Source organism: Dermacentor albipictus, chromosome 7 (assembly GCF_038994185.2).
Source record: "Dermacentor albipictus isolate Rhodes 1998 colony chromosome 7, USDA_Dalb.pri_finalv2, whole genome shotgun sequence".
Taxonomy (NCBI): domain Eukaryota; kingdom Metazoa; phylum Arthropoda; class Arachnida; order Ixodida; family Ixodidae; genus Dermacentor; species Dermacentor albipictus.
Window position 1 is genome coordinate 123,069,597 of NC_091827.1, and position 26,421 is coordinate 123,096,017.

General features: G+C 47.7%; 1 protein-coding gene across 14 annotated transcripts in view; it reads left to right on the forward strand.

Annotated features, from left to right (window-relative positions):
* The window catches only part of LOC139048142 (uncharacterized), a 401,037-nt gene that overhangs the window by 274,683 nt on the left and 99,933 nt on the right, over positions 1–26,421 (forward strand). For 10 of the 14 annotated variants that reach the window (XR_011507571.1, XM_070522653.1, XM_070522655.1 and 7 more), the window contains 2 exons: positions 1,727–1,772; positions 20,436–20,509. Coding sequence is in view for 9 of the 14 variants with exons in the window: in XM_070522653.1 (XP_070378754.1) it covers positions 1,727–1,772; positions 20,436–20,509 (120 nt within the window). In the remaining 5 variants the exon portion in view is untranslated. The remainder of the gene's footprint in view (positions 1–1,726; positions 1,773–20,435; positions 20,510–26,421) is intronic. The other 4 variants (XR_011507573.1, XR_011507572.1, XR_011507575.1 and 1 more) reach the window with 1 other exon arrangement.

Genomic DNA, 26,421 nt, shown 5'->3' on the forward strand with positions numbered 1-26,421 from the left:
TTCATCCACTAACCTTCATAAAGCTTTAAGAACAACCTAATTTGTAGCGTAAACAACAAATACTACGACCAAAATATGCGGCTACGAAACTAGCGGTAACGATGTGTACTGTTGGAAAAGTGTGCTCAAAACGAAGCTACAGCGGTTGCAACCGCGTGCGCACACGCACCCACCCGAACGCTGCTTTGACGTTGGTAGTGCCACCTAGAAATACAAATTACAACTAATTTTATTATTTTGACAAAAGTTACCCTACTGGAATAGTTTATAGCACCTTTGCAGATGGCGAGGTGACAAATAAGGTGTGATAAGAGTCCGTTACCTGTATTTCTTTCATTTCCCTTTAGTGTTCTTCTATTTAACTGAACATACGGGACCTGTCCTGCAGGCTTGGGAGAGGACGACAGTTCGGCGAGGCTCAAATAAATCGCATGCTTCTTGCAAGGCGAGAATCGGAAGCAACCGCAGATACAGCGATTGTTGCAGCTGTTTCTGAATCAGAAGCTCTTTGAAGTCAATGGTTACAGCGGCAGCGAGCTGCGATCTCAAAGCGTGTTCGTTGTTTTATCTCTAGTACCACGGCCGTTGGATAAAATAGCTATATTTACTTCCTGGACAGAGGGTGCGTCGCAGGAAATTCGAAGATAGCTCACGTGTACGTTTGCAGCATGTGCGCCGCTTGCATCCTACGGTTCCCACAGCGTGTCGGATGCTCGAAGGTAGCGTCGTCACCTGTCGGCGCCTGTCTTATCGCCGGCCGCGCTGCCGCCGTGTCTACTTTTGGGGAACTCCACATGCGCGTAGTCACCGTGTCTGCGAGTGAACTTCGCATTCTTCTGCTCCCCGAAACGTGCTCATTTTTGATCGTACCGATTGCTATGTCATCTAGTGTATGTTAAAACGACGATGGCATTTGTACACCGGCGAAGAAATAAATCGTTATGGACTTGGGCGGGCATGAAGCTAGTCTAACGCTGCAGTTTTCAGAGAGAGAAAACGGCTACGAAAGTGAGGTGGTCCCGGAGGTAGGCGCTTGAAAGCGCCAGCTTTAGCGTCAGCACGAGGAAGTGGCACGCTGCCCACGCGCCAAGCATTTGAGAACTTACTGGCTGTAGAACGAGAGGAGCATGCGCGCGTTCGTCGCCTAATGGTTAGAGCACCAGGCTCAACGGCCGACGTTCAATGCCACCCCATCGGTCACATTATTTTCTCTTTATGAAAGCGAGGCGAAAGAAGAACCTACCAGCCGCTAAGCGACAGCAATGAGGTTGGAACGCTTCGCATTAAATTTTTGGAATGTCTTCATATGCGAGTCCAAATTATCGATACTGGACTCAACTGCTACACAACAAAAAAACAACTACAAAAATCAACACAAATTACCCAATAAATTGTTTGTTGAGAACACTCAACGGTAATATTGTTGTGCAAGTGTTAAGCGAACTCAATTGCTTTTGAAAATTTGTTAAAGTCCGTTGTTTCAACAATTCCCCAACAATATATCAATCGTTATTCAACAGTCACTTTTGTACGGGTTAGTAAAGAATAATTTTTTGGTGGCAATAAAAGCCCCAAACATGTGCTAACAATGCTACTGCAAGAAGTATTGGTTGCCTCCACATCGTTGCGCGTTATGCATGAAACGCAGTACATACGCGGGTAGGCATTGTAAGTGTGACAAATGGGTTCCTTCATTTCGTTTTGCGTCTTTGCTCGTCATTTGCAGTACCGTGACGGACTCATCGGGCATTGACACCGCCAGGGTCATCAAGGTGAGTAGAGGCGTCCCTCAGTTAAGCTGTTGCTTACCGTGGCGCTTGCTCACTGAGTGCTTAGCACATCTGGCGACGTTTTCCTCGTGCAGAAACAAGGATTTCTTGGGTCTTCTCGGTTCACATACTGAAACACCCCGCAAAATTTGGTGAATTAGCGGCCAATAGCCGTCTGTACCGCGACACCGTCAACCGAAGCTGCGCAATTTAGCGCAGGTAAAGTGTGCAAGAATGTTGGTTCTGTGCCTCGTTTTGTCCACGTTCCCTTGCTCTGTTTCATCTGACGCTGATATATATTGACAAGCGCATAAGTTGTTTGTTTTTCTGTGAACATTTTTCATCGGCCAACCGCGGTACATGCTTATCGCTCGGCGCAAGAAGCGCATTCGTGCATTGAAAGTGTCTCGAATGTTTTTGCCGAATTTACAGCCTCGCGCACTTTTAGCTGTATCGTGCGAGAACACCGCAACATTGCCCTGCGTCGTCCTGAATCGACGCTTGCGCACAAGAGGAGTGCCTCTGCCGGTATCGCTGTTTATCGCCGCTTTAAGGCGCTAAAATGACGCGTGATGGACGCTCGCGCGACAGGGCTAGAAATGCGGCAGGCATCGTGAGCAGTATGAGCACGTGACAAATAGCCTCGAAACCGAGTCAGAGCGATGCGCGAATGGCGTTGTTGAAAACAAGAGGGCGAAGGCTCCTTGTTGGCAGCGCACCTGCGCTTGTCTAAAACGGCACCAGCTTACGTAATTTCACCGGCCGCCTACAGTCGATAAGAGGGTTATGCGTCGCAGTGAGTTGCAGTGAGCCATTTTTAAAGCTTTAGGGCCCGTGCATGGTCGATCCGCCCATCCGTTCCCCCCTAGCCCGCCCGCGTGCAGACGCCCAAAAGGCGGATGGTGTCACAAAATTCGATGCCCGCTCAATCCGCACGAGCGCACTCCTATTGGGCGATGCGGCCTGTTGACAGCTGGCAACCATTCGGCGGAGCAAAGGTGTTCAAGGTTGGCAACCGCCCGCGACAGCAGACAGCTGCAGCAGACGACACTGGCATATTTTTCAAGATATGATTTCATGCTTCCGCGTCACGGTAAAAATGCGACTCTAGGCTGCCACATTCTGTTCTGAAACCACATTTGTTGCATTGGCACCGTTATCCTTCTTCGAAACACTGCACAGTCATATTATTGTGCCACCTGTTAAAGACCTATTGCAATCGCATCATGTCGCAACATGCGACGTATACTCAGACGATTGCTTTAAGTGCGTGCTGTCTTGGCTTGGTGTGCAAAATCTCAAGAATTACCCATCCTGCTGCGTTCTACGTCACGCGAAAGTGATAGTGTCGCCGGAAGCGATTCGTCAGAAATCCCCGTGTTCGGCGCGATGGCGCAGTTTCCGTAGTGCTAGTGGCAGCTTGCAAAAATACGGAACACACGGACATCTGTCGCGGAATACAGCTGCGTAGGACGCCATGACACGCCTGTTTACCAATGAGCACGCGTGTGAGGCTCCGAGTACAGCTTGCTGGTATGCGTGCATTTGCTTGCTCATGCTTTTTTTTTTCGCTCTGCCAATTTTAAGAGAGTGCTTAAAGCACTTGGATGCATGAAATGCACTTTCCTTTTTTTACATATATAAAGCTACCGAAGATGAGGCATCAAGCATGCATATTAGAAATTTAATAATTGCTGCTTGTAAAGGTCCCAAACAAAACATAACCTTAAATGATGTGCTCAGCGATGAATGAAGTTCTCACCGTGTGCAAGAAGGTTGTGCGTAAGTGGTTAACTTCATGCAGCAAGGAATTTAAGGCTCAGCAGTGAGTGTACAGTTCATTTTGATCGGCCTAAAGCAATATGTATGTATAGCGGGGACCTTATGCAGATATATGTATACTCATGAGATGCTTCCAAGGGGAGTACTTATTTGAAAGCAAATAATTTACGTTGCTGATAACAGAACTTATTTTGAGTGAAATCAAACAATGGCATTCCTTCTTACCAGCCTGGATGGCCAACCTGTTGCCACCTTACTACTTAATATACCTAATTTAACATTTCAACAATGTACAAGCATTACCATAGCACACAAAATTAAGCAGTACCCCGACAGGCATGCTCCCTCTCTCACCTATGGCAGCAAACAAGGATGTTCGACTTGAGACTGTTTGATACTGTCAGCATCATACATGCGTGTTCTATTTTGATTTCTCTACATATTGTTACGGTTAATGTTAAACCGGCTTTGTTTAAGGGACGAGATTGATGGTGAAGTCAAGATGGCGTCCCGAGGCTGCACACGCTAACGACTTCTTCCTCTTCTGCTCGCCCGGCTCATGCCGTAGCAATCCCCGGTTGCCAGACGAAGCCCGCTGGGAAAGTCCAAATCACTCGGAAAGCGTAGGGTGAAACCGCTTAAGACGGGCAACATGTGCTAACTGGGTCCGGCTAGACCGACGGCCAGCGGACGTCAAGCGTGCCACCACGTGCGTCAAGTCACTCAAGCGATCTACAATGACGAATGGACCCGTGTAAAAAACTTTTCGCATAAGCCACGTTTACGTTCCGGAGTCCACAACCACACAAAGTCTCCTTTATCGTACGAGACAGACTGGTGTCCGCTGTCATAGCGCTCCTTCGATCGGTGTTGAGATGCCACAGTACGAAGGCGAGCGATACGCCGGGCTTCTTCGGCAAGACAAAGCGTCTTGGCAACAGAGTACTCGCTGTGAAAGTCAAACGGTAGTATAGTGTCAATACAGCTTAGCGGTAAACGTGCGTAAAGGAGATAAAAAGGACTGTAATCAGTCGTGTCATGCTTTGCAGTATTATAAGCATAGGTGATGAAGGGGAGTACGTCATTCCAGTCCTTGTGATCGGAAGATACGTACATCGCCAGCATGTTAGTTAGAGTTCTGTTCGTACGTTCTACAAGCCCATTTGTCTGAGGGTGATAAGGCGTTGAATGACGGAACTGTGAACTGCAGAGACGAAGCAGTTCTTGTACGGCGTCCGCAACAAACTGACGACCGCGATCGCTAATGATGACACGGGGGGGACCATGTCGAAGAATAATGAATAGAAGCAAAAACGTTGCAACGGACACAGCTGTTGAAGATGGTATGGCCGCCGTTTCCGCGTAACGGGTTAGATGGTCGACACATACGATCACCCATCGGTTGTCGTTAGATGATCGGGGAAATGGACCCAAAAGATCGATACCCACTTGTTCAAATGGCAGGCGAGGCGGCGGCAGAGGTTGGAGAAGACCTGGCGGAGCGGTCGTAGGGCGCTTGTAGCATTGACATTGTTCGCAACTGGCGACGTAGTGCTTGACTGTGCCCCGCATTTTGGGCCAGTAAAAACGCTCCTGTGTCCGGTTCAAAGTTCTGATGAATCCTAGATGGCCAGAAGTCACATCGTCGTGCATGGCTCTCAGTATGTCCGTTCGCAGACTCAGCGGCACCACCAGAAGGAAGCGTGCGCCTTTAGCTGAATAATTGGTCTTGTAATTGCCGTCGCGGACACAAAATCGACCGGTGGCTCCAGGACGCGATGCGACTACAAATAGAAGTTCTAAACTAATATCATTTTCCCGCTCTGCTTTGAGAGTCGTCGAGTCTGGGAATGTAGAAGAAATCGGAGCAAAACAGTCATCAAAATTGTCTGCGTCACATTCCGTCGTCGTCAGAGGAAGGCGGGAGAGACAGTCCGCATCTGCGTGGCGACGCCCGGACTTGTAGAAAATAACGAAGTCGTACTCCTGCAGTCGAAGAGCCCAACGTGCCAGTCGTCCACTCGGGTCACGGAGATTCACCAACCAGCATAACGCGTGGTGGTCAGTAACGATAGTGAACAGGCGTCCATAGATATAGGGCCGAAATTTGTGGACAGCGAAAACAGCTGCCAAGCATTCTTGCTCGGTCACAGTGTAATTGCGTTCCGCCTTAGTCAAAGAGCGACTAGCATAAGCCACAATGTGTTCAGCTCCGTCATGACGTTGCACTAGTACGGCACCGAAGCCGATGCCACTGGCATCAGCGTGCACTTCCGTCGGTGCGGATGCATCGAAGTGACGCAATATGGGCCCTGACGTTAGTAGAAATTTTAGCTGGCGGAACGCGTCGTCGCAAGCCGATGTCCAGTTGAAAGGGACGGCTTTTTGGAGAAGACATGTTAGGGGGTACACCACGTCAGCGAACCTTGGGACGAAGCGCCGAAAATACGAGCACAGGCCCAAGAAACTCCTCAACTCCCGCACTGACTTCGGTGCTTCGAAGGAGCTGACTGCCTCAATCTGCCGTGGATCTTCTGTCGACCAGATGCCCAAGTACTAACTTCTCCGTTTCCCCGAAACGACATTTGTTGGAATTTAGGATCAAGCCGGCTTGTTTGACGCAATCCAGAACAAGACTGAGACGGCTGTTATGCTCACTCAATGTGCTGCCAAAAATCACCACATCATCGATGTAGCACAAACAAATTTCCCATTTAAGTCCTCGGAGGATAGTATCCATGAATCGTTCGAATGTTGCTGGCGCGTTACAAAAGCCGAACGGCATAACGTTAAATTCATAAAGACCATCTGGTGTCACGAAGGCCGTTTTTTCCTTATCGTCTGGGTGCATGGGTATCTGCCAATAACCTGATCGCAAATGCAGTGATGAAAAGTAGGCAGCGGAATGTAAACAATCGATGACATCATCAATTATAGGAAGTGGATACACATCCTTTTTGGTGACTGCATTCAGTTTCCTGTAATCAACGCAAAACCGCCACGATACATCCTTCTTCTTTACTAAGATTACTGGTGCTGCCCACGGACTAGAGGACCCTTGAACAACACTTTTCCGCAGCATGTCTTTCACCTGTTCAGCAATAACTGTCCTCTCTGTTGCAGAAACGCGGTAAGGCTTTTGCCGAATGGGATGCGCAGATCCGGTGTCAATTATGTGGCGAGCACGAGAACGAGGGAGTGAAGCCTGCTTGTCGCCTTGTGCGAAATCGAATACAGAAAGATGTGCCCACAAAACTTCTGCGAGAGCGTGGCGCTCATGTGAGGGCAGCGCCTTGTTGATCATCCATAGGATCTGCTCTTCCGAAGTGCTTTGGTGAGGATCGCTAGTACGAGATTGCTCCTCCTCGCCTAGAACTGTAATGGAGCTGTAAGTAATCTCGTCAAATTCAGCGAGCTTCATATCACGCGGAAGAACAGCAGGGACGCAAGAACAATTGAAAGCCCACAAATTTGAGACGCCATTCACTACTCTCACGACAGAGCGTGGTACGACTATATCTTTCTTTGCGCAGCTCGACGTAAGTGGCTGGACTTGCGCGTCAAACAATGAAAGGTCGGCAGCAGCGAAGTTGACAGGGATATGTGACAGCGACCAAGGCGGTACCAGCAAATCTTTCGAAACAACACAATAGTTTTTCACTGGTAACGATGTGTCGGCAAGGCTGGCGAGAAGCGCGCTATTCAAAGTAATTTCGCCTGTGCCACAGTTAACGGATGCACCACAATCCTAAAGAAAGTCAATCCCGAGAATCACGTCGTGAGTGCACCGCGGTAGTACGAGAAATTGTTTTAAGATCTTCTCCTCCGAACAAAACACTTGCAACACAGATACCAAGGGGAACTGGGCACTCTCCACTGACACCACGAAACGTCACACCACCATTCCACGGGAACATAACTTTCCGACCCAGCCTCTCTTTGAATGTCGCACTCATGACGGAAACGGTAGCACCAGTATCCACTAATGCTGTTGCAGGTATACTATCAATTATTACACGCACTTTGTTCTTCACCATCATAATAGGCAGATGAGTATTTCGCAGAGACGCAGACTGTCCGGTGACCTTACCTCCATCGGTCGCGCCGGCTAGTTTCCCGACGGCGGTGGTGACGCAGCACGTCGCCGTGGTGACGGTGAACGGCGTTGGCAACTGGTTGGGGGCGTCAGGCTGCGGTCTGAAGCTGGCGAGCCACTCCTTCTACTATATTGACGGAAGGTATTCCGGGGTGGCGCGCCTGTGGTGTTTGCACTATCAGGGTCTGTCGACCAACGGTCGTCATAACTGTCACGTTCAAAATTAGGCCAAGTTGGTGGTGGGCCATATCTTGTCTGTCGGCGCCGGTGACAAAAACGAGCAATCTGTCCCGAGGCGCCACAGCTGTAACACACAGGCGATGCGCGACCGAAGTTGTAAACCTCAGGGTCAACCCTGGGACGCTGCGAATAATAAATGCGATCTTCCGAATTCCGATTCGTGGTGGTAGCTCGACGAGTTCGTTGATCGTGCGCCACGTCGTCGGGAAAGGTACGTCGGTGCTGTCGCAGCTGATCGACTCGACACTCTGCAACGCCTGGCATGGCAGACAATGCGGACACAGCAGGTGCATGTTCTTGAGGCTGGTTGGGAGCCCACCCAAGCTGTTCGACATCCGCCCCTTTGGTGTGTCTTTCATGTTCTTCGCGAACAATTTGCCTTACAGGTGCCGCAAGGTCAAATTGAAAACTGTAGTTGTCATTGTCTTCAACGCTTGCCACCGTTGTGGCATTTGCTAACCTGCCGAACTTAGGCGTGATACGGCGCAGCTTCAAGGCCTCAAGTGTGCGGCAATGCTTGATGAGGTCGGCGACCGAGGCGAGACTCTCCTTTCCGATTAAATAATTGTACACATCCTCAGCTATGCCTTTGAGAAGGTGTCCAACCTTGTCCTCTTCGGACATTCGAGGATTGACCGTTCTGCAAAGCTTCAGGATTGCCTCAATGTACGTAGTACAGGTCTCACCTGGGACGTGAGCGCGCTGAAGCAATGTCTGCTCCGCCCGCTTCCTTTTCGTGGTGGAATCGCCGAAGCACTCGGTAAGGTGAGTAACGAAGCTGTCCCACGTTGTGCAGATATCTTCATGTTTCTCGAACCACACTAGCGCAGTGTCTGTGAGGAACAGAACCACATTGTCGAGCTGAGCCGTGGAGTTCCAGCCGTTGTACTTGCTCACACGCTTGTAGTGGGTGAGCCATTCCTCCACGTCCTCGCCGAATTTTCCTGAGAAAGGGCGGGGCTCCATCTGATGCATCCAGGCGCCGGTTGTTCAAACTGGAGCTGCCAGAGAAGGCTGTTCGTCACCGCTGTGGGACATCGGGATCTCAAGTGGTGTTGGGGGCAGTCGAGCGAGGCGTCGGCTCCGGCGTGGTGCTTGCTGCAGCTGCACCGTTGTCTTGGTCGAAGTACCCAGCACCTCCACCACAAAACTGTTACGGTTAATGTTAAACCGGCTTTGTTTAAGGGACGAGATTGATGGTGAAGTCAAGATGGCGTCCCGAGACTGCACACGCTAACGTCTTCTTCCTCTTCTGCTCGCCCAGCTCATGCCGTAGCAATATAAAAAATAAGCTCACAAAGGATGCATATAATCTATGAACTATTGTAAGCTCTACTCAGATTATTTGAGTTAGTTGAGCATGGGCTGCATGTTGTTTATGTATTTACGCAGTGACAACCTAGCTAGCTGATGCGCAGTGCCATATTTTAGGAAAACGAAAAATACATAGCATAACATAAACAGCTGGCCAGTACCCGTACTTATTTGAAAGCAAACAGAGATTATCAATGACTTGACTTAGTAGTGACTTCAGTGACTTCGAGTGGTGTGAAAAGGTTGATGTAGTTAGTGGTTTTGTGTTTGTCTTTCTTCATTAGTAGCTACTTTAACATGCACATGACAAAGAAATGTAAGCTCATATGGCGGAAGACCTGGCCACACAAAAAGTGAGGAAACACTCATTGCCATTCTTCTTTATTTGCATAACAAACCAGCAAATAGTTCCTTAGGTTCAGTTTTGTGAATAATGAACAAGCTGTTCTGCATAAAACTATAAGATAGTTGTGCCCCATTATCTATTCACTATTCGGGTTGCCAAATGAATGATACTCCCATTAGCACTGTGAGAGCACAGAAATTTGCAGTCAAGCGGCCGCAGTGGCTCAGCCTCTGTGCCAAATGTCAAATTGTTCCAGGAGAAAACATGCATACTTGTGAATTGGGTATGCATTCACATCCACTATTCAAATCCACACATTACAAATAATCTTTTATTCCTTGGCACATTGCTCACCATTGTACCGACTTTGTTTCAGCGCTGTGTGTGTGCAGTAATATAACTTGGTAAATCAAAGTTGTGGTTATTCAGTACACTGAAAACAACCTTGTGTGTGGGTTAGATAACATAATGCTCCTACATATGGGTCAGCTTAGTATTATCAGCCGCTTTGTTTGCGCTCTGTGCTTCGTGGTGGCTGCATTTCTCCTCCCCTTGACTCTTATTGTTCTTTCCTGTGTTTCCATATATATGTTGCGTTCGTTTATCCATATAAAAAGGTATTTATATTCTGTTACCCGAGGTATTTCCTGGTCCTGTATCTCCACTGTATGTTCACCGTTTTCATTGAATACAATAACACCAGATTTTCTAACACTAATTTTCCAACCTAGACTGTTGCCTTCCTGTCCACAGATATCAGCCAGGCGTTGCAAATCAATTTGCTTGTTAGCTAACCCCACAATGTCGTCTGCGTAAAACAAACCTGGAAGCTGCTACTCTACTACTGTACCCGCATGTCTCTATGAGAGAATAAACCCGATATTACTTCCTTCTAGTGCCCTCTCCATCCTCACCATGTACATCATAAACAGCAGTGGGGTTAAAGGGCACCTCTGCCTGAGTCACTTGTTGATATCAACTTTCTCCTCCGCGTTCCTCATCTCTTCCCATTCAACGTAAATGGTAGTTTCTAGCTAAATCTCTCTCAAAAGCTGTAGACAATCATCACCTAAGCCTTCCCCTTCCAGAATATCTCACAAAATGTTGCGGTCTACGTTGTCATAGGCCCCTGTAATGTCAAAAAGGCCAAATATAATGGTCTGCTTTCTACTTTTCATATTTCTATATACTAAGTAAGAACAAACAAGTTATCATCAAGACGCCTACCTATTCTGAAGCCATTCTGAAGTACTTCCAAAATGCCATTATTCTTTGTCCATGCTTTCAGCTTTAATTCGATTGCCTGCATTGCTAGCCTGTATATTACTGATGTAATGGTCAACGGTCTATACGAGTGAATTCTATCTTTCTCCACCTTACCTTTATAAATTAAATTCATTCTACCTTGTCGCTAACTGTCTGGTGTTTGTCTATCTTTTAAAGTTTTTTCAACTCCTTTCACTAGAGCTTCCTTACTTTTTGGTCCTAGTTCATTAATCAGCCCAACCGGAACCTCGTCTAGCACTGTGGCTGTGCGCTTAGGAATTTTCTCTTCGGCTTTCTTCCTGTCGAAATTTGTCAGCACCAGCTCCTTTTCCACCTGGGATCTCTTCCATGCTCTTTTTTTTTCAAATACAACCTTGGCATTGCCTTGGAAATATTCGGCTATTATTTTTCGGGTGTAATTTATTGCCGCTTCCCCTTCCAGTTTGTTTCCATCTTCGTCTAGGTTATGTTGTTGCATTGTTGTTGCATTGTTGTTTACTTGCTGCCTAATAATTTTGTGGTTCCAATATAACCTAGGTGCGGCCTTTGTTTTCTCACATATTTCTGACAACCAACTTGCACTTTTATCTTTTATCTTTGCTTGCTCCGGTATTTGAACCATAGGGTTTTTCTCCCGGTATATTTCCCATTTAGTGGTTACTTCATCCTGCGGCAACTGCGCCTTCTTTGTGTGCCTGTGCTCTCGGAATGCTTTCTGTCGTTCGGCGGTCGCTTCTCTTATTTTCCTGTTCCACGTGCTTTTCGGTTTCTTTTTTCCTTTCCAACGAACATGTTGTTTCTCTTTCCGTATTTCTGTCGTTATGGCACTTAGAAGCTCACCCGGAATTATGAAGAAACCTCACGTTTCCTCCATTGGCTTGAAGCAGCTCACCCTGTCCCATATATTTACATTATATAGTGGGACTGTACAAGTATATACCGACGGTTCGGTCATGCCATCTGCCACAACGGCCGCATTTATCATCCCACAACTTGGAATTACTCAATGATTTCGATTAAACCACAAATCGACATCTACGGCTGCGGAACTTGCGGGAATACGGGAGGCTGTCCGTTTTATGAGAACGCAGACACACCATAAATGGACGATATTGTGCGATACCAAATCAGCGCTACAGGCGCTAAAATACTTTTTAAAGAAAAAACCATATTATCTGCTCGTGCTGGAAATCGTCGAACTTCATCACAGTGCCGAGTTAAGTGGCTCCGTGATCACCTTTCAATGGGTGCCTAGCCATTGTGGTGTTTTTGGTAATGAACTCGCTGACAGTGAGGCAAGATCGGCCTCCTCTTCCTCTGATGAAGTACGGATTGCCTACTCGCGACCTGACACCAACTCCATGATCAAAGCACTCATGCAGGACCTTACAAAGGCTTACAGGGCCCACTCTGATAACATTCACAGACGTCTACATATGATTGACCCAGACGGTAAATTCTGTTTGCCCCCGAAGCTTACACGGAGCAAAACATCATTGCTACACAGGATTCGGCTCAGCGTTGCTTTCACCCGTCGCTACGCCCACCTCATCGGCCAATCGAACAGCCCTGACTGTGTACACTGCCAGATGCCCGAAACACTGCAACACGTATTGTGCGACTGCCCAGCAAATATGCTGGAGCGAAGGACGTTAGACAGTTTCCTAGCCAGCGTTGGCAGACAACTACTGTCGGAGGAAGCTATCCTCGGCCCATGGCCTGTCACTGCAATTTCAATGCGTGCAACAAAAGTATTGTTGAAGTTCCTGCAGGGCACCAAGCTCAATGAGCGGCTCTAGCGAGGCAACTGCCTCATGTACATAAGCACTCATCACTTCTCTTATCATCATCATCATCCATCCCAATACTTTCACTCCGCTTCCCTCTTCCCCAGTGCAGAGTAGCAGACTAGAGCGCACTAGCTCAGGTCGACCTCTCTGTCTTTCCTATCAATAAATTATATTCATATTCACTGTATTCCCACTCTTTACTCAGCCATTTGCCAAGTTCTTTGTCGACTCTAGTGACTATGTTTCATGAATTCCTTCTGTCATCAGACAGTAATTATTGGTTGATTGCCGTTTTCCCACTTCCCACGTGATCTGTCCTTCTCACTTAGGTCCTGTATTCACAATAACGATGTTATGTTGCTCACAAAGCTCTAGCATTGGCTCCCCGTTGTTGTTGGTATAGCCACTTAACTCCTGTATGTGGGCATTCATGCTGCCTATTACGATAATTTCAGCATCATCCCGAAACCTTTAATAACAGCACTTATGCATTCCACTACCTCTTTTTTCTTCTCTGTGCAATTATTTCCAGTCCACAAATACGTAACGCCCAGCCAAGTTTCTTTCCTACTCATTGTACCTGATAACCAAAGATGCTCTTGACATTTTGAATTTACTCTTTTTCATTTGGCTGTCTGATGGATGAGCATTCCGACTCCCCCTCAATTTGTTTCCGACTTAGTTCTCTTGCACGCTTACCAAACATAGTTCTCACTCACTGCCGGTTCTTCCGAGTCTCTGAGGTGCGTTTCTGTAAACGCCCTATTCCCTATTTAATTGCTCCTCAATCTCTGCCCACTTTTCCTTTCTTCTGCCGCCCTGCATGTTTATGCAGCCTATTGCAGTGTGAGCTCTCTCTCTTGATTTCCCCCTTTTGCTGTTATTGACGCCGATGCTATACTGAGGTTCCTATAGGGGGCCTTCTTCATTACTACCTACTCTGGCCTCCTGAGCGCCTATGGGCCCCCTAAAAAAGCAACAGCGTGACCAGCAAGTCGCCAGACCACTTCCCGTGCAAGTCTCTAATTGAAGTGAATCCCGTCTCGTTGAAAACAGCCACGCCTTCTCACTTCCCTGTTTACTTCGACAACCTCGAAACCTATCTCTCGGCTCATTTTCCATATCGCCTCATTAGCAGCCACTAGAGCTCATTGTACGTGACTCTTGTACAGGCACCTCCGGCGCCGTGCACACCACGATCTGCACTTCAGGGGACAGCTCGCGCAAGTCGTCCACCCCTTTCGGCAAGCGCTGGGCTAGTCCTGTCCCTTTCATGTTTAGGACGTCATTTAGCCCACCTGCTACTATGACAAGGTTACGCACGTGGGCATCTTCCGCGAGCTTTGCTTTTGCTCGTTCCATAACAGAACCCAGCGTCCGCCTCCGAAATGTCCCACCGCCACTATTTTATCGCCTTTCACCCTCTCCACAATTGCTTCTGAGCACCTACGTAGGTTTGAATCGCCGGCGATAATCACCATTTTACTCTCTCCTACCTCTCCCTGCTTCCCTTTGTCCTTTCCCGCGTGATTCGAACTTGACAAGGGGCATTGACCCATGTGCTCCTGCTTTTTCCGTATGACGCTCTTACCAGCTAACCCCTCACCACGTTGCACGCATTCCATGTACTTTGCTGGCCTTCCCTCTCCACTTACGTCCGGGGACTGCGTTCCACTGTCACGAGCATTCTCGTTAACAATGGCAGCCCTGTTCAGCTTTTCCTCGGCTGCTTCAAGTCTTTTTTTCCACTACCTTCCGTGCATCACGCTCGCTATTTAGCTCATTTTGAGCTCTTCAACCCTGTTTGACAAGCTCCTGCTGGAAAGCCTCCATTTTCTTCAGCCTCGCATCGACATCATACTGTGGGCCGATTGGCTCGATTCCCTCTCCATTCTCATCTGCTTTGAGCTACCCCACGCACACTGCCCGCTTTCCCGGCTGTCTTGTAATGTATTGCACGGCTTTTTCTAGTGAAAATACTATAATACTATAATAATGCAGAGCACGTACCTTCTGGCAAAAGCCGATACGCACAGGATATATATCTTTAATATGTCGCAATGTAACTCGCACGAATGTTTTAAAAGCATTCAATGCCACAGAGACTTAAGGGATGACACGTTCTCGCATATGTTTAACCTCGCGGACACGCTCTCACTTTGCTACCAACACACACACAGTAAGATCACTAATAGCTATTAGTCTTGTCATTCCAAGCTACTATTGAAAGGCTATAAAGACCCAACGTCCCAACCGGTTGCACGTGTTGAAGCACGTGGCTCGAAAGGACGCGCTGACTATTTTGCAAAACCAAATGTACATGAAACACCCGCGCACACGAAAGGAGAGGCTAAAAAAAGACAAGAAACTACCCAATTATTATTTAAAGCCTAAATAATCTGCAAATCAAAAGCAGAAGCAAGCTCAAAGCATGCGCAAAAGCTTGATTTCATCGCCGCCACGGAGCGCTAGAAAGCACGTCCATCCACCACAAAATCTGAAGCCACTCCCATGCGATGTGGCGGAAGCGAGCGCCATATGGAACTCTTTCAAGGAGGAGGCCCGGGCGCCCTGTTCCGTGGAATCTGACACATTTACGCGCCGGCGTGCGCAAATGGCGGATGCTGTATACGATATGTGCTTTGTAGAAACGCTGGAAAAGGGGCTTGTTTGAGTTTTCGCCTAACAGGATTATGTTTTCTCGTATATTCCAATTACAATCTCAGAGCTATCATTTCTATATGTAGTGTGTAAGTCGTAGCTTACGATTCTTGACGTATTTTAGCTTGAGAAATTCAATTTGTTAATTGGATTGCTTGCGTCATATGAACAGCCTGGATTTTTGTGGTTTGAAAATACTCTTATCGATGCGACGTCAGACGCCAAACGCCGGATTTTCTCCTACACGAGCTCCTTAATGCTATCGCCTTAATAAGCGTTTATGCGCTGTATTTATGTACATTTTTTTCACCTTGTTACTGCGCCTCTATTGCCGTTAAACATGCTTTAGTTTCTTCCTTTGTTATTTTTCATTCAGATTAGCATTTATTTCCTACTTGAGCAATTCTGACCTTGTCTATCCATCTACCTACACAAACGATATATATATATATATATATATATATATATAGGTCATTCTCTCTGGCCTTGTCTATCCGGCCTATTATGCCAACCCAGCGGCCCCAATTATCTGATCGCTTGGGCCGCTGTGCTCTTTGTCGTGATGCCTGTCTTTCCTGCTTTTCAATGCGACGCTGGTGATGCCAACGTCGTCACACGGCCGCCGTAATACCATCACGGTCATGCCGTCATCATACCGCCTTCGTCGTTCCAAATACATCAGTTTTTCGTCATTCTATCATAATTATGCTCTCATTCAGCGGGGAGTATGTCGCCGTTGTCGTTCCATTGTCACCATAGCGTCGTCAGCAGACATTCCAGCACACTATAGGTGTCGCGGAAGATAAGCAAACTGAGCTTCGACCTTCTAACTGGTGTCGCCATGATCTACGGATAAGCGGGATCTTTTTATTGTTACTGCCTCGTGTGATAAGCGCTGGTGGAACAAGAACGCTGGAGCGAACGTTTCGACAAAGGTGCTTGTCTTCACCGGGCAGCCACTGCTTTCTTTGCAGCTTTTCATGTACGTGTGGCTCGCTGTTTCCCAATTGGGGAGCAGGGAATCAAACCGGAACGCGGGGCAGGGCAAGAGAAGCCCAAGTGTTAAAAGAGTAACGGCAAAACTAATCTCTCGATGACTGTGGACGGTAATGCGATTAGCATTTGAGCAATGTGGCGACACGCCGTATTCCTAAGGTCACGTTTGTCTATTTTCGGAGACATCCGTTGCTTCCACTATGTGTGACGTGTTACATTACCCTAGCACTCTGCTATGGCCCTCGCTTGCCAGGGTCGCCCAAGAGCATGGCGGCATGACGCCGACGCAGGGAGGACGATTCAATGACGAAGAACGAATGACGTTGATGGAGCGACAAACGCGCTATGACGAAGAGGCAATAATGGCATTGACATAACGATTGCTAAATGATTACAACCGGAATACGAAGCTGGAATAACAATGGCACAACCATGACGACATAATATACGGTGTATGATAGCGACTGTCGACGACTGCGCAATGACGACAATGACAGGACAACGGCGTGATGTTCATGATTGAGTGACGGCTGAATAATTACGATGGCGACGAAAAAAGTAAAGGCTTCAACAGAACGACAAAGGAGGTGTGACTGCGACGGCGTGGCCACAATAGTCTGGCGACGACACTGTGGCGGGACGAGGGCGGCATCTCGAGTGTTGGATGACAAAGCTGGAATGACGATGCAGTGACCACGGCGGCATCGCGACCGCCAGCACATCCTTAGTGGCCCAAGCTATTGGACAACTTTGGCTTCTGGGACGGCGTAGAAGGCGGGAGAACGACGGTATGACGATGACGAAGTTAGGTTGACGACGATAGAACGGCCACGAGCCACTTGGGCGACTGGGCCGGCATGACAGGCAAACTGCAGGGTGCTTCGGCGAGACACTTTCAAAGATTTCGAAATGTTGCATGTGGCAGAGAGCACAATTGTAGTCCATGAGCGGGTCTACACGGAGGTGAACATTACTTGCGCAACAAAAAGAAATGCATAATCAAATAATGAACAAAATTGAGCTAATAATATTCTAGCTAATTATCTAATGGCACATATTGTAATTTACAAATTGTAGCCGGGGCTTTTGCATGGCGGATCCACTTGGTACGAGTTCTCAGGATGACACCAGTTTCGAGATATTAATACCCGAACATTGCAGCAGAGAAATGAGTCGGCGTTCCAGTTACTTCCTTAACAATGCGCCGCTGTATGCGTTGAAGCACAAATTAACTGGAACGCCAATGTGTTTCTATGCAAAGTTTGGAAATTGATATATCGAAACTGATGTCATCCGATAAATTCCTACTAAGTAGATCCGCCTTGAGAACTCCTCGGCGGGAATTTTGTAGACTGCAAAAGGTGCCATTAGGCGATTAGTTAAAAACTCAATTAGTGAATTTTTGTTGTTTAGTCGGTTATGCATTTAAATTTATGAGCAAGTAATGTCCGGCTCTTCCAGTAGACCGGCGCATGGGCTAGAATTATGCGATCGGCACCAGGCAATCTATAAAAGAAATGCTGGAAGTGTTCGCTGAAACACCCGATATACAACATGTTTCATGTAGCTTGTGCTACCCGCCGTGGTTGCTCAGTGGCTATGGTGTTGGGCTGCTGAGCACGAGGTCGCGGGATCGAATCCCGGCCACGGCGGCCGCATTTAGATGGGGACGAAGTGCGAAAACACCCATGTACTTAGATTTAGGTGCACGTTAACCAACCCCAGTTGGTCGAAATTTCCGGAGTCCCCCACTACGGCGTGCCTCCTAATCAGAAAGCGGTTTTAGCACGTAAAAGCCCATAGTTTTATGCAACTTGTGCCAAGGATTTAAAAAAAAGTGTGTAGCTGCAGCTCAACGAAACCAAGGGCATATCGTTTACCGTCATATGGCGCTCTTTAGAGTATTTTTTTATATTCCGCTTAATTAGGTAAATAAGGCGTATTATGCAAAATTCTTAATGTAGACTTTAGGGCAGTGCGTTTCGTTGTGTTGTAGAGGGCGTTCAGAAACTACATATCCAATATTTTTCGCAACGTACATGCTGCGTGACGATTTTTTTCGATGGGGTCGAAATGCGAAAACACTCGTGTACTTAGATTTTGGTGCACGTCAAAGAATCCCAGGTGGTCGAAATTTCCGGAGTCCCGCACTACGGCGTGCCTCATAATCAGAAAGTGGTTTTGGCACGTAAAACCCCATAATTTAAATTTCGCTATTTGCAAACATGGAGTGTGAATGCTTCCACCACTGGCATAGACCGCTAAGTTGAGCGGGCAAAAAAGGACAACTACTGTATTGTTCTAGCATTGTGTTAGAATAGAAACTAAAAAGAAACTCGGAACTTTACCTCTTGACGCAGTCACGGTTCTATAAAGTCTGCCGCAAGTTATGCGACAAGTCATAGTAGTGTTGTGCTATTATTCGAGTTTTTTTTTTCTTGAACATATAAAAAGACACTTTCCGTACATCTCAACAACTGAAAGACCCACTTTTATTTCGAACTTCATATACTGACAAGGCACGTGGCCAAACGTTTATTGGGGCTCACTGCTGTTGCGGAACCACCCATTGAGCAGTTGAGTTGTGCGTCGGAGAGTTGTGCGCGACCAACCGAGAGGCTCCGGCGGAAGGAGCGATGCCGAGTTTATGTTTCCGGAATGGCAGCAGGGGAGAAGGCAGTGCTTGCACCTATTTTGGCCCGTAAAGACGTGTCGAACTAAACTGAGATTAAACTGATCTTTCTCTGTCAATATTAGAAAATAAAAGCTTGCTCTTTCCGGCACAACTATTGTCATTGTCTGAGTGTGGACATCATAATCTACCATAAAGTTACCAAGGCGTTAAAGTTTCATCATGAAATTTGTGGCAAGAAGAGACATCAAAAGAAACGTATCTGCGGCAAATTTGACTGCATGACTGGAAGTGGGAAAAAGAACTGTTCCTCTTCTCCGCCACATGCTAACGTTATTCGATTGCTCTAGCAAGACGACGGTGGCCGGCTTCACCTTTAGGACGTCATCTCTACACCAAAGTTCGCTTTTTAAAAACTCCTTTATTTATTTAGTAAATGACTGTTTTGCGAACCATCCCGAATTTAGCAGGGCACTGCTGACCTTTCCTCGGTATATGCCTGACGACCTTATTCGCGCTACTTATTTATTTATTTCAGATACTGTCAATCCCAGTGGGATTTTTACAGGTTGAACATACATTATATGCTCAAAAATAGCGATAGAACAGGTTTACATAATTTCAACAATGATATTTGCAATTGACACGAAACAGATATACACATATGGTAGGAAATAAAACATGAATGGTACATTGCATTTGCCAAAAAAGGGGTGAAATTGCATAGGAAAATGCAATGCTCATACAGACATCATTTTATACAACGACGTGAGTGGTGTTTTATTTCTGTTTAACATAATCTAATTATTGCGCAGCAGTTCTTCTACAAGGGATACAAATTTCGGCAACGATGTGTTAATCGTTATGCAGGGGTCCAGGCTATTCCATTCTCTTATTGCAAGAGGAAAGAACGAATATCTAAACCAGTCAGTGCGAAATCCATATTCTTTAAGTGTTAGTGAATGATTATGGCGGGAAGGTCTGGTGTCAGCTAGGAATATATACAACGAAGTATTTATTCGTAATGCATTGTGTATTAACTGGAACAATAATTTTAGTCTTGCTAGTTTGGCGCGGTTTCGCAGAGTAGGAATACAGGCTTGTTATAGCAGTTGGGCTAGTGAATCGCTATTCTTGTATTTGTTAAAGATGAATCTAATTGCCTTTCGCTGCACTCCTTCTAGTTTGTTCTAGGTGTTTGTTCTAGTTTGTTCTAGTCTTCTAGGTGCATCACTACTAAGGGCTGGGTGAGTTAATACATGGTCGACTAGGATTCAAACAGGCGAAAGAAACGCATGCAAAAGAAAAAAAAAGGGGGGGAGTGCACAGGACGGTGCCGTAATCTTGGCATCGTCCTTCGTACTACTATAGTTTCTTGTGTATGCGCTTGTTTTTCGCTGATCTTCATCTTAGTTGACTTCTCGTCACATTGACGTCATACTTGTGAAACTATCAGGGAAGTGCGGCCACTTTCTGAAAGAGTGCATGCAAGCGAATTTACGCAGCTGCTCATGGCCCCCTTACACCGCCCCCCCCCCTGCAGCTCACTGGCCAGCAGCGCCAGACGTGGCACGCACCGCGCCGCGGTGACGTCGTGGACCGACACCACAGCTCCAGGTGAGAGTGTACGCAAGGCACGTGCGACACGCTCAGTGTGTCCGTGGTTCTGTGTGTGGAGTGCCCATCCCTAACATTCTGCTTTATTTGGTCTCACTATATTAGCCTTTAAGGAATTTTAACACTGGTGTCGTCTGTGCAACATATTTATAGACACGTAATGAAGGTAGGGTAGCCAACCATATATATATATCAAAACGTTTATTTAAAAGAGAAAAAAAAATGCAGAAAGCGAGTGGGTGGAGCCCCTAGTCCAGGGCCCCACTGGCTTGAGCGGTCCGCCGTGCTTGGTCGAGAAGCGCTAGTTGCATCTCCCGATCCTCGCTGGCGAGCCAAGTCTCCCACTGCTCCCTTCCGGAAAGTTTGCCGGCTATTTTTGGAGTATTAATTTTGGGTGGCCTGTTCTGGCAGTCCCACGTAATATGGGCGAGAGTTGGCCGGCCTCCGCACCAAGGACAGCGAGCGCTGTACAGCGTTGGGTGAATGGCATTTTTCAAATAAAGGTTTGGAAATGTGTGCGTCTGTATTCGGCGCCATTCATAAGAGTCCTGCCTGGATAGGTCAGGGTGTGGTGGACTGTACTTTCTTCGCTCGCGCCGCTGGTGCTCAAGGATGTCTCGTGGTAAAAAGGGGTTTTCGTCAGAGTGGTCGGCCGCTCGGTTGACAAAAGCACGAGCTGCGCCGTCCGCTCTCTCATTGCCCTCGAGTCCTGCGTGACCCGGGCACCAGATGATCATGTGTTTCTGCGTTAGGTTGGATCCTAATAGGTGAGTGGTGCTGTGTGGTAGCCTCCCGGTGAGGAATAGTCTACATGCGACTTGGGAATCTGTAAGAGTTATCGACGATTGTCCCAGAGCGTCCTTAGTTTTAATAGCTAGCGCGATGGCTGAAGCTTCTGCGGTATTCGCAGATGCAGCTCTAGCCGTGGCACAAGTCACAAGCCCTTGATTTGCGGCCGCTCCTACCACTGCGAGGGCGTATTTGTCAACACCACATCGAGCGACATCTGTGTAGACTGTATCCGGGTTTCCATCGAATTGCTGCATTAACTTTCGAGCTCGAGCATTTCTACGTCCCTGGTGGTATTTTGGACTCATGTTCTTAGGGATTGGGGCTACCATGATCCTTTCACGAAGGACTCTGGTCAGAGATTCGAGTTCTTCTCCCGCATACTGTGGATGAGTAGGGTAACCCACGCGGCAAAGTAATTTTCTGCCAGAGGTGGTTAAGCTAAGCCGCTCCCGTTGAGATATGAGCGTCGCTGCCCGTAGCTCCTCGTAGTTATTGTGAATCCCGAGGGCCAGCAGGCGTTCAGTAGAGGTTCCCTGTGGTAGGCCAAGAGCCGCTTTGTACGACGTTCTAATCAACGCATCTAGGGCCTTTAGTTCTGTTTTCGTGGGGTCCTGGAAAGGGAGGCTATATGTGAGACGACTTAGCACAAAAGCCTGAACGAGCCGGATCGTCTCTGTTTCCTTGAAACCTTTTCGGTGATAAGTTACTCTACGGATCATACGAGAGATCTGTTTCACCGTAGTCCTAAGGGTTTTAATGGTGTGGTCTACTCGTTTGTTGCTTTGCAGCCACAGTCCGAGGATTCGCATTTTTTGGACTTTCTTTATCTGGCTGTCTCCTAGAAAGAGGTTCACCGGCTCGTGAGTTTGACGGCCTCGCCCTCGTATCCTGATAAATTCTGATTTATCGGGAGCGCAGCTCATTCCACTGCTGCGAGCGAAGGTTTCAACAACGGTCGCTGCTTCTTGCAGGATTTCTTCTTTGTGTCCTAACGAGCCGCTGGTTGCCCATAGGGTAATATCGTCTGCATATATTGCGTACCCTAGCCCAGGTATGACGTCGAGTGATTTGGCTAAGCGTCTCATACCGATATTGAAAAGAAGGGGGGAGAGTATCGCCCCTTGCGGTGTACCTCTATTGGGCATGGGAAAAGGGTCTGAGCGCGTAGTGCCAATGCCTATTGTCGCGATGCGAGAGGTCAGGAAAGAGCGGGCGTAATCATAGATTCTTTGTCCACAACCGATGTCACTTAGCTCAGATAAGATAAGTTCATGTGAAATAGTGTCAAATGCGCTTTTTAAATCAAGAGCCAGGACGAGATGTTCCGCACCAACCGTGGTGTTGCATAGAACTTCTTCGCGAAGTAGCAGGAAAACATCTTGTGTCGACAGATGCTGGCGAAAGCCGAATATGTTAGTGGGAAATAGGTTGCGGTCTTCAATGTAAGAAGTGAGACGTGTGTGGATCACCTTCTCAAATAATTTGCCAAGACAGGAGGTTAGTGATATCGGCCTGAGATTTTGTAGATCATGAGGTTTTCCTGCTTTCGGAATAAGCACGATTTTGGCCTCCTTCCACTGTTGTGGAACTACGCCCCTCTCCCATATTTGTTCATTAAAATACCTGGTAAGCTGTTCTAGGTGTTCGTCGCTCAGGTTCCGGATCATAGCATTTGTGAGCTGATCTGGTCCTGGAGCAGTATTTCTCTTCGCAGCTTGCGCTGCCGCGAAGAGTTCTGCCTTAGTTATCGGAGCGTCTAGCACCGCGTTTTCTTGCCCTTGGTATGGCAAGGTACATGGGGGAGTGATTACTGCTCCTACGTACTTCTCTTTAAGCTTAGTGAGGAGGGCCTGATCTGTTCCTGAAAATTCTCCGGCAAGTTTTTGAAGAGTGCGGTTATTGGCCGTTTTTGTTTTTCCTGGTTCCATTATGCTGCGAAGTATCGCCCATGTCTTGGAGGTGTGTAACGTTTCGCGAAGTGAGTCGCAAAAGCTCGCCCAACTCGCTGTCTCTAACTGCTGTGCGTAAGCGTTTGCCCGCTCTGATATTTCAGCAATTCTGTGGCGCAGTTTGCGATTAAGTCGCTGTTTTTTCCATCGTTTAGTTAGCCCCCTTCTGGCTTCCCACATATGTAGCAGATGGTTGTCAACTACCGGCGTTTCCGCTGTGAGCGCTAGCCGCTTAGATGTTGCTTTATGAGCGTCTCGAATGTGTTTTGCCCACTCTTCAGCGTTTTCAGGTGATATCTCCGGCATGGGGATTTTGCGATAATTTACCCAGTTCGTGATTACCACCTGGCCACAGGGTCGCCGAATTTTCGGGGAGCCTACCGACACACTGATAATGAAATGGTCACTGCCTAGATTCTCTCCTAGATTGGTCCAGAATACCTCGTTGACATTATTTGTGAATGTGAGATCTGGAAAGGTGTCTGCACTGACGCTGTTACCTAATCTTGTCGGGTTTTGAGGGAGAATTATGAGTTGGAGATCATATGCTTCGGTCGCTCGCTCGAGCTCTCGGCCTTTGGGGGTGTCTGTTCGGTAACCCCAGCTGGTGTGAGGAGCATTGAAGTCCCCAAGAAGCAGTAGTCTATCCTGGGTGCCGGAGTGACACATGACGTACCGAATGATGGCCTCGAAATCGGCCCTCCTTTCTTTAGGGGGGCTATACACGTTCGTGATTATTGTTTTTGCCTTGCTACGCTTCTGCGGTAGTATTGTTACAATTTGATGATTGATGCTGCTAGTCGCCAGATAATCTATACTGATTGCTATGTCCTTGAGCACCATCGTCGCGACCTTAGGGTAGTCTGGGTGGGTTATCGTGTAGTAGCCAGTCAATCTGACTGGCTTGTTACCGATCTCTTGCAAACAAATAACATCAGGTTTGACTGGCACCGTGTTAATGTATTGTTGTAGAGCTGCCGCACGTTTGTGGAAGGTGCAGCAGTTCCATTGCCAAATTTCGAGATATTCGTGATGTACTCGCGTTCTACTCGCCATGAATAGTGCTTTCGCTGTCCGAGGTCGATATGGGTCGCGGACGGCGGTTAGATTGAGCGCTGGGGCTAATGCTGGCTCGCTTACGAGCCGCGCTCTTTGCACTGGCCACAGATTCATCGACGTAAGTTTTTAGGCTTTGAAATTCTGCGTACATCTGCTGCTGAAAATTTTGCATAGTTTGTAATTGATGCACAACCTGTTGGAGTGTAACTTCCACAGAATTCGGCGTCGTTATAACCTCGAGAGGCATGCCTGCTGCTTTAGTATGTGTTGTTTTGTTCGTTTCGGTACAGCGACTAGCTTTGAGGGAGGCCAACTCTCGCTTAATTTCTGCCAAGCTCTCGCGGAGGAGCTTGTTCTCGTTAACGATCTTCCGATATTCGGGATTTTCTGTTATAGGAGCAGTAGGAGAAACGACTCGTGCCCAGCTTACCGTGTTATCTTGTGGCACTTGCTTGGTCACAGTGCCGAAAGCCCCCGATTTAGGTGGTTTTGGTGATTGGTAATGAGGTGGGTTTTTGGGATTGGAGTTCTTTCGGGTCCGCGATCTTGACCTGGATCGACGGCGAGTCTCCGATACCTCCGGCGAGGAATCGGATGCGGATTCTCCATCATCGGAACTGAACCAACGTAGGCGTTGAGGTGGCTTCGTTGAGCTGTCCTTCCGGGTAGTCCGTTGAACGCCAGTCCTCGGCGTTCTTTTGCTTTGGGGTTTGAGACGGTTTTTACAACTTCGGTCTCCTGTCATGTGACCCTCCCCACAGGCTGCACACTTGGGAGCACACTCATGTCCGGCTACAGGGTCCCGTTGTCCACATATACGGCACACTGGAATGTCCGGCTGGGGACAGACGTCCGATCGGTGACCAATTTGGTGACACACTTTGCACACCTGAGTGGTAATCTTGTAGGGATAGCAAGCAAGTTCTCCGCCGTTGTAGTAGACGTACCGCGGCGTAATACCTCCAAAAAAGGTGATAACGGCCGTTTTAGTGTTACGGAACATGCGCGCTTGGAGAATTTCAACCCCTTGCGTGCGTATGCGTAGATTCGCTTTTAGCATTTCAGGTGTCGTGTGCGGGTCCAAGCCGTGAATGACACCCTTGGTTGTCCCGTCACTTGTCGCTACGTAGGCGTTGACCGAGTGAGGCCGGCCGTTGATGTTGAGCATTTCAATACGTCTAACGTAGTCCGCCACTGTCTGGTGTGGCGTGGACACGATAAAGATGTTGGAGCCCGGCTTGATTCTGAGCAGAAATTGCTCACCTGATATTTTCCCGTTGCATGCAGCAATCACGGCATCCGCCAGTAGTGGACTAGTCAGGTTCTTGACCGGTAGCCCTTGATGCGGTCGCACCACTATCTTAAAATCATCCTTTGGCAGGGGGGGTAAGCGCCTGTATGCTGGTTTGTGTTTAGATTTACCAGTTGCTTGACCAGTGGAAACTTGCTGATTCTTCAAGGTCCCCGAATATTCCAGTGCTCTGATCTTCTTCTCTTTCGCATCCTTCTTTTTCTGCCGAAGCGTGAGGACCGTCTGCCAATCCCCATCTGTTTGACATTGGCTCTCTGTCCCGGCGTTCTGGTCGCTGGGTCCTTTTGGTGTCGTGAGGTTGTGAGCAGCGGAGTCTTGAAAATCCATGCTGTCAAGGTCCTGGCGGCGCGTGTCCGTCACCCGCGAGGGTCCGGGACGCGCAGGTGCGTCAGGCTCAAGTTCAGAGGGACAGTCCTGACACTTTTTTTCTACTGCATAGTAGTCAGTCAACCTTACTGGCTTAGAATGTCTGAGCGCTCGTTTCCTCGGTACTTTTTTGTCTTCTGAAGGGCTGTCGTTAACGTAAAGGCTGTTGAATTTTTGTCGTCGTTCTAGTTCTATTGCAGGCCCCAACCGTTCACAGTGCTTCAGACTCTATAGGTAATCGTGTTAGCTAGGCAAGGACTGAACGTTTCCGAATGTAAATGGTGCCACTGTAGAACCGAGAAGAATTGTACAACTGTCTTTCACGTAGAGACTGGCCGCTGACAAGGGTGACAAATACCTACAGGCCCCGTCATAATTTCGTCCAGTCCCCCCCTCCCTCCGAAAGTTGGCAACCCCACACATATATTCCTAGG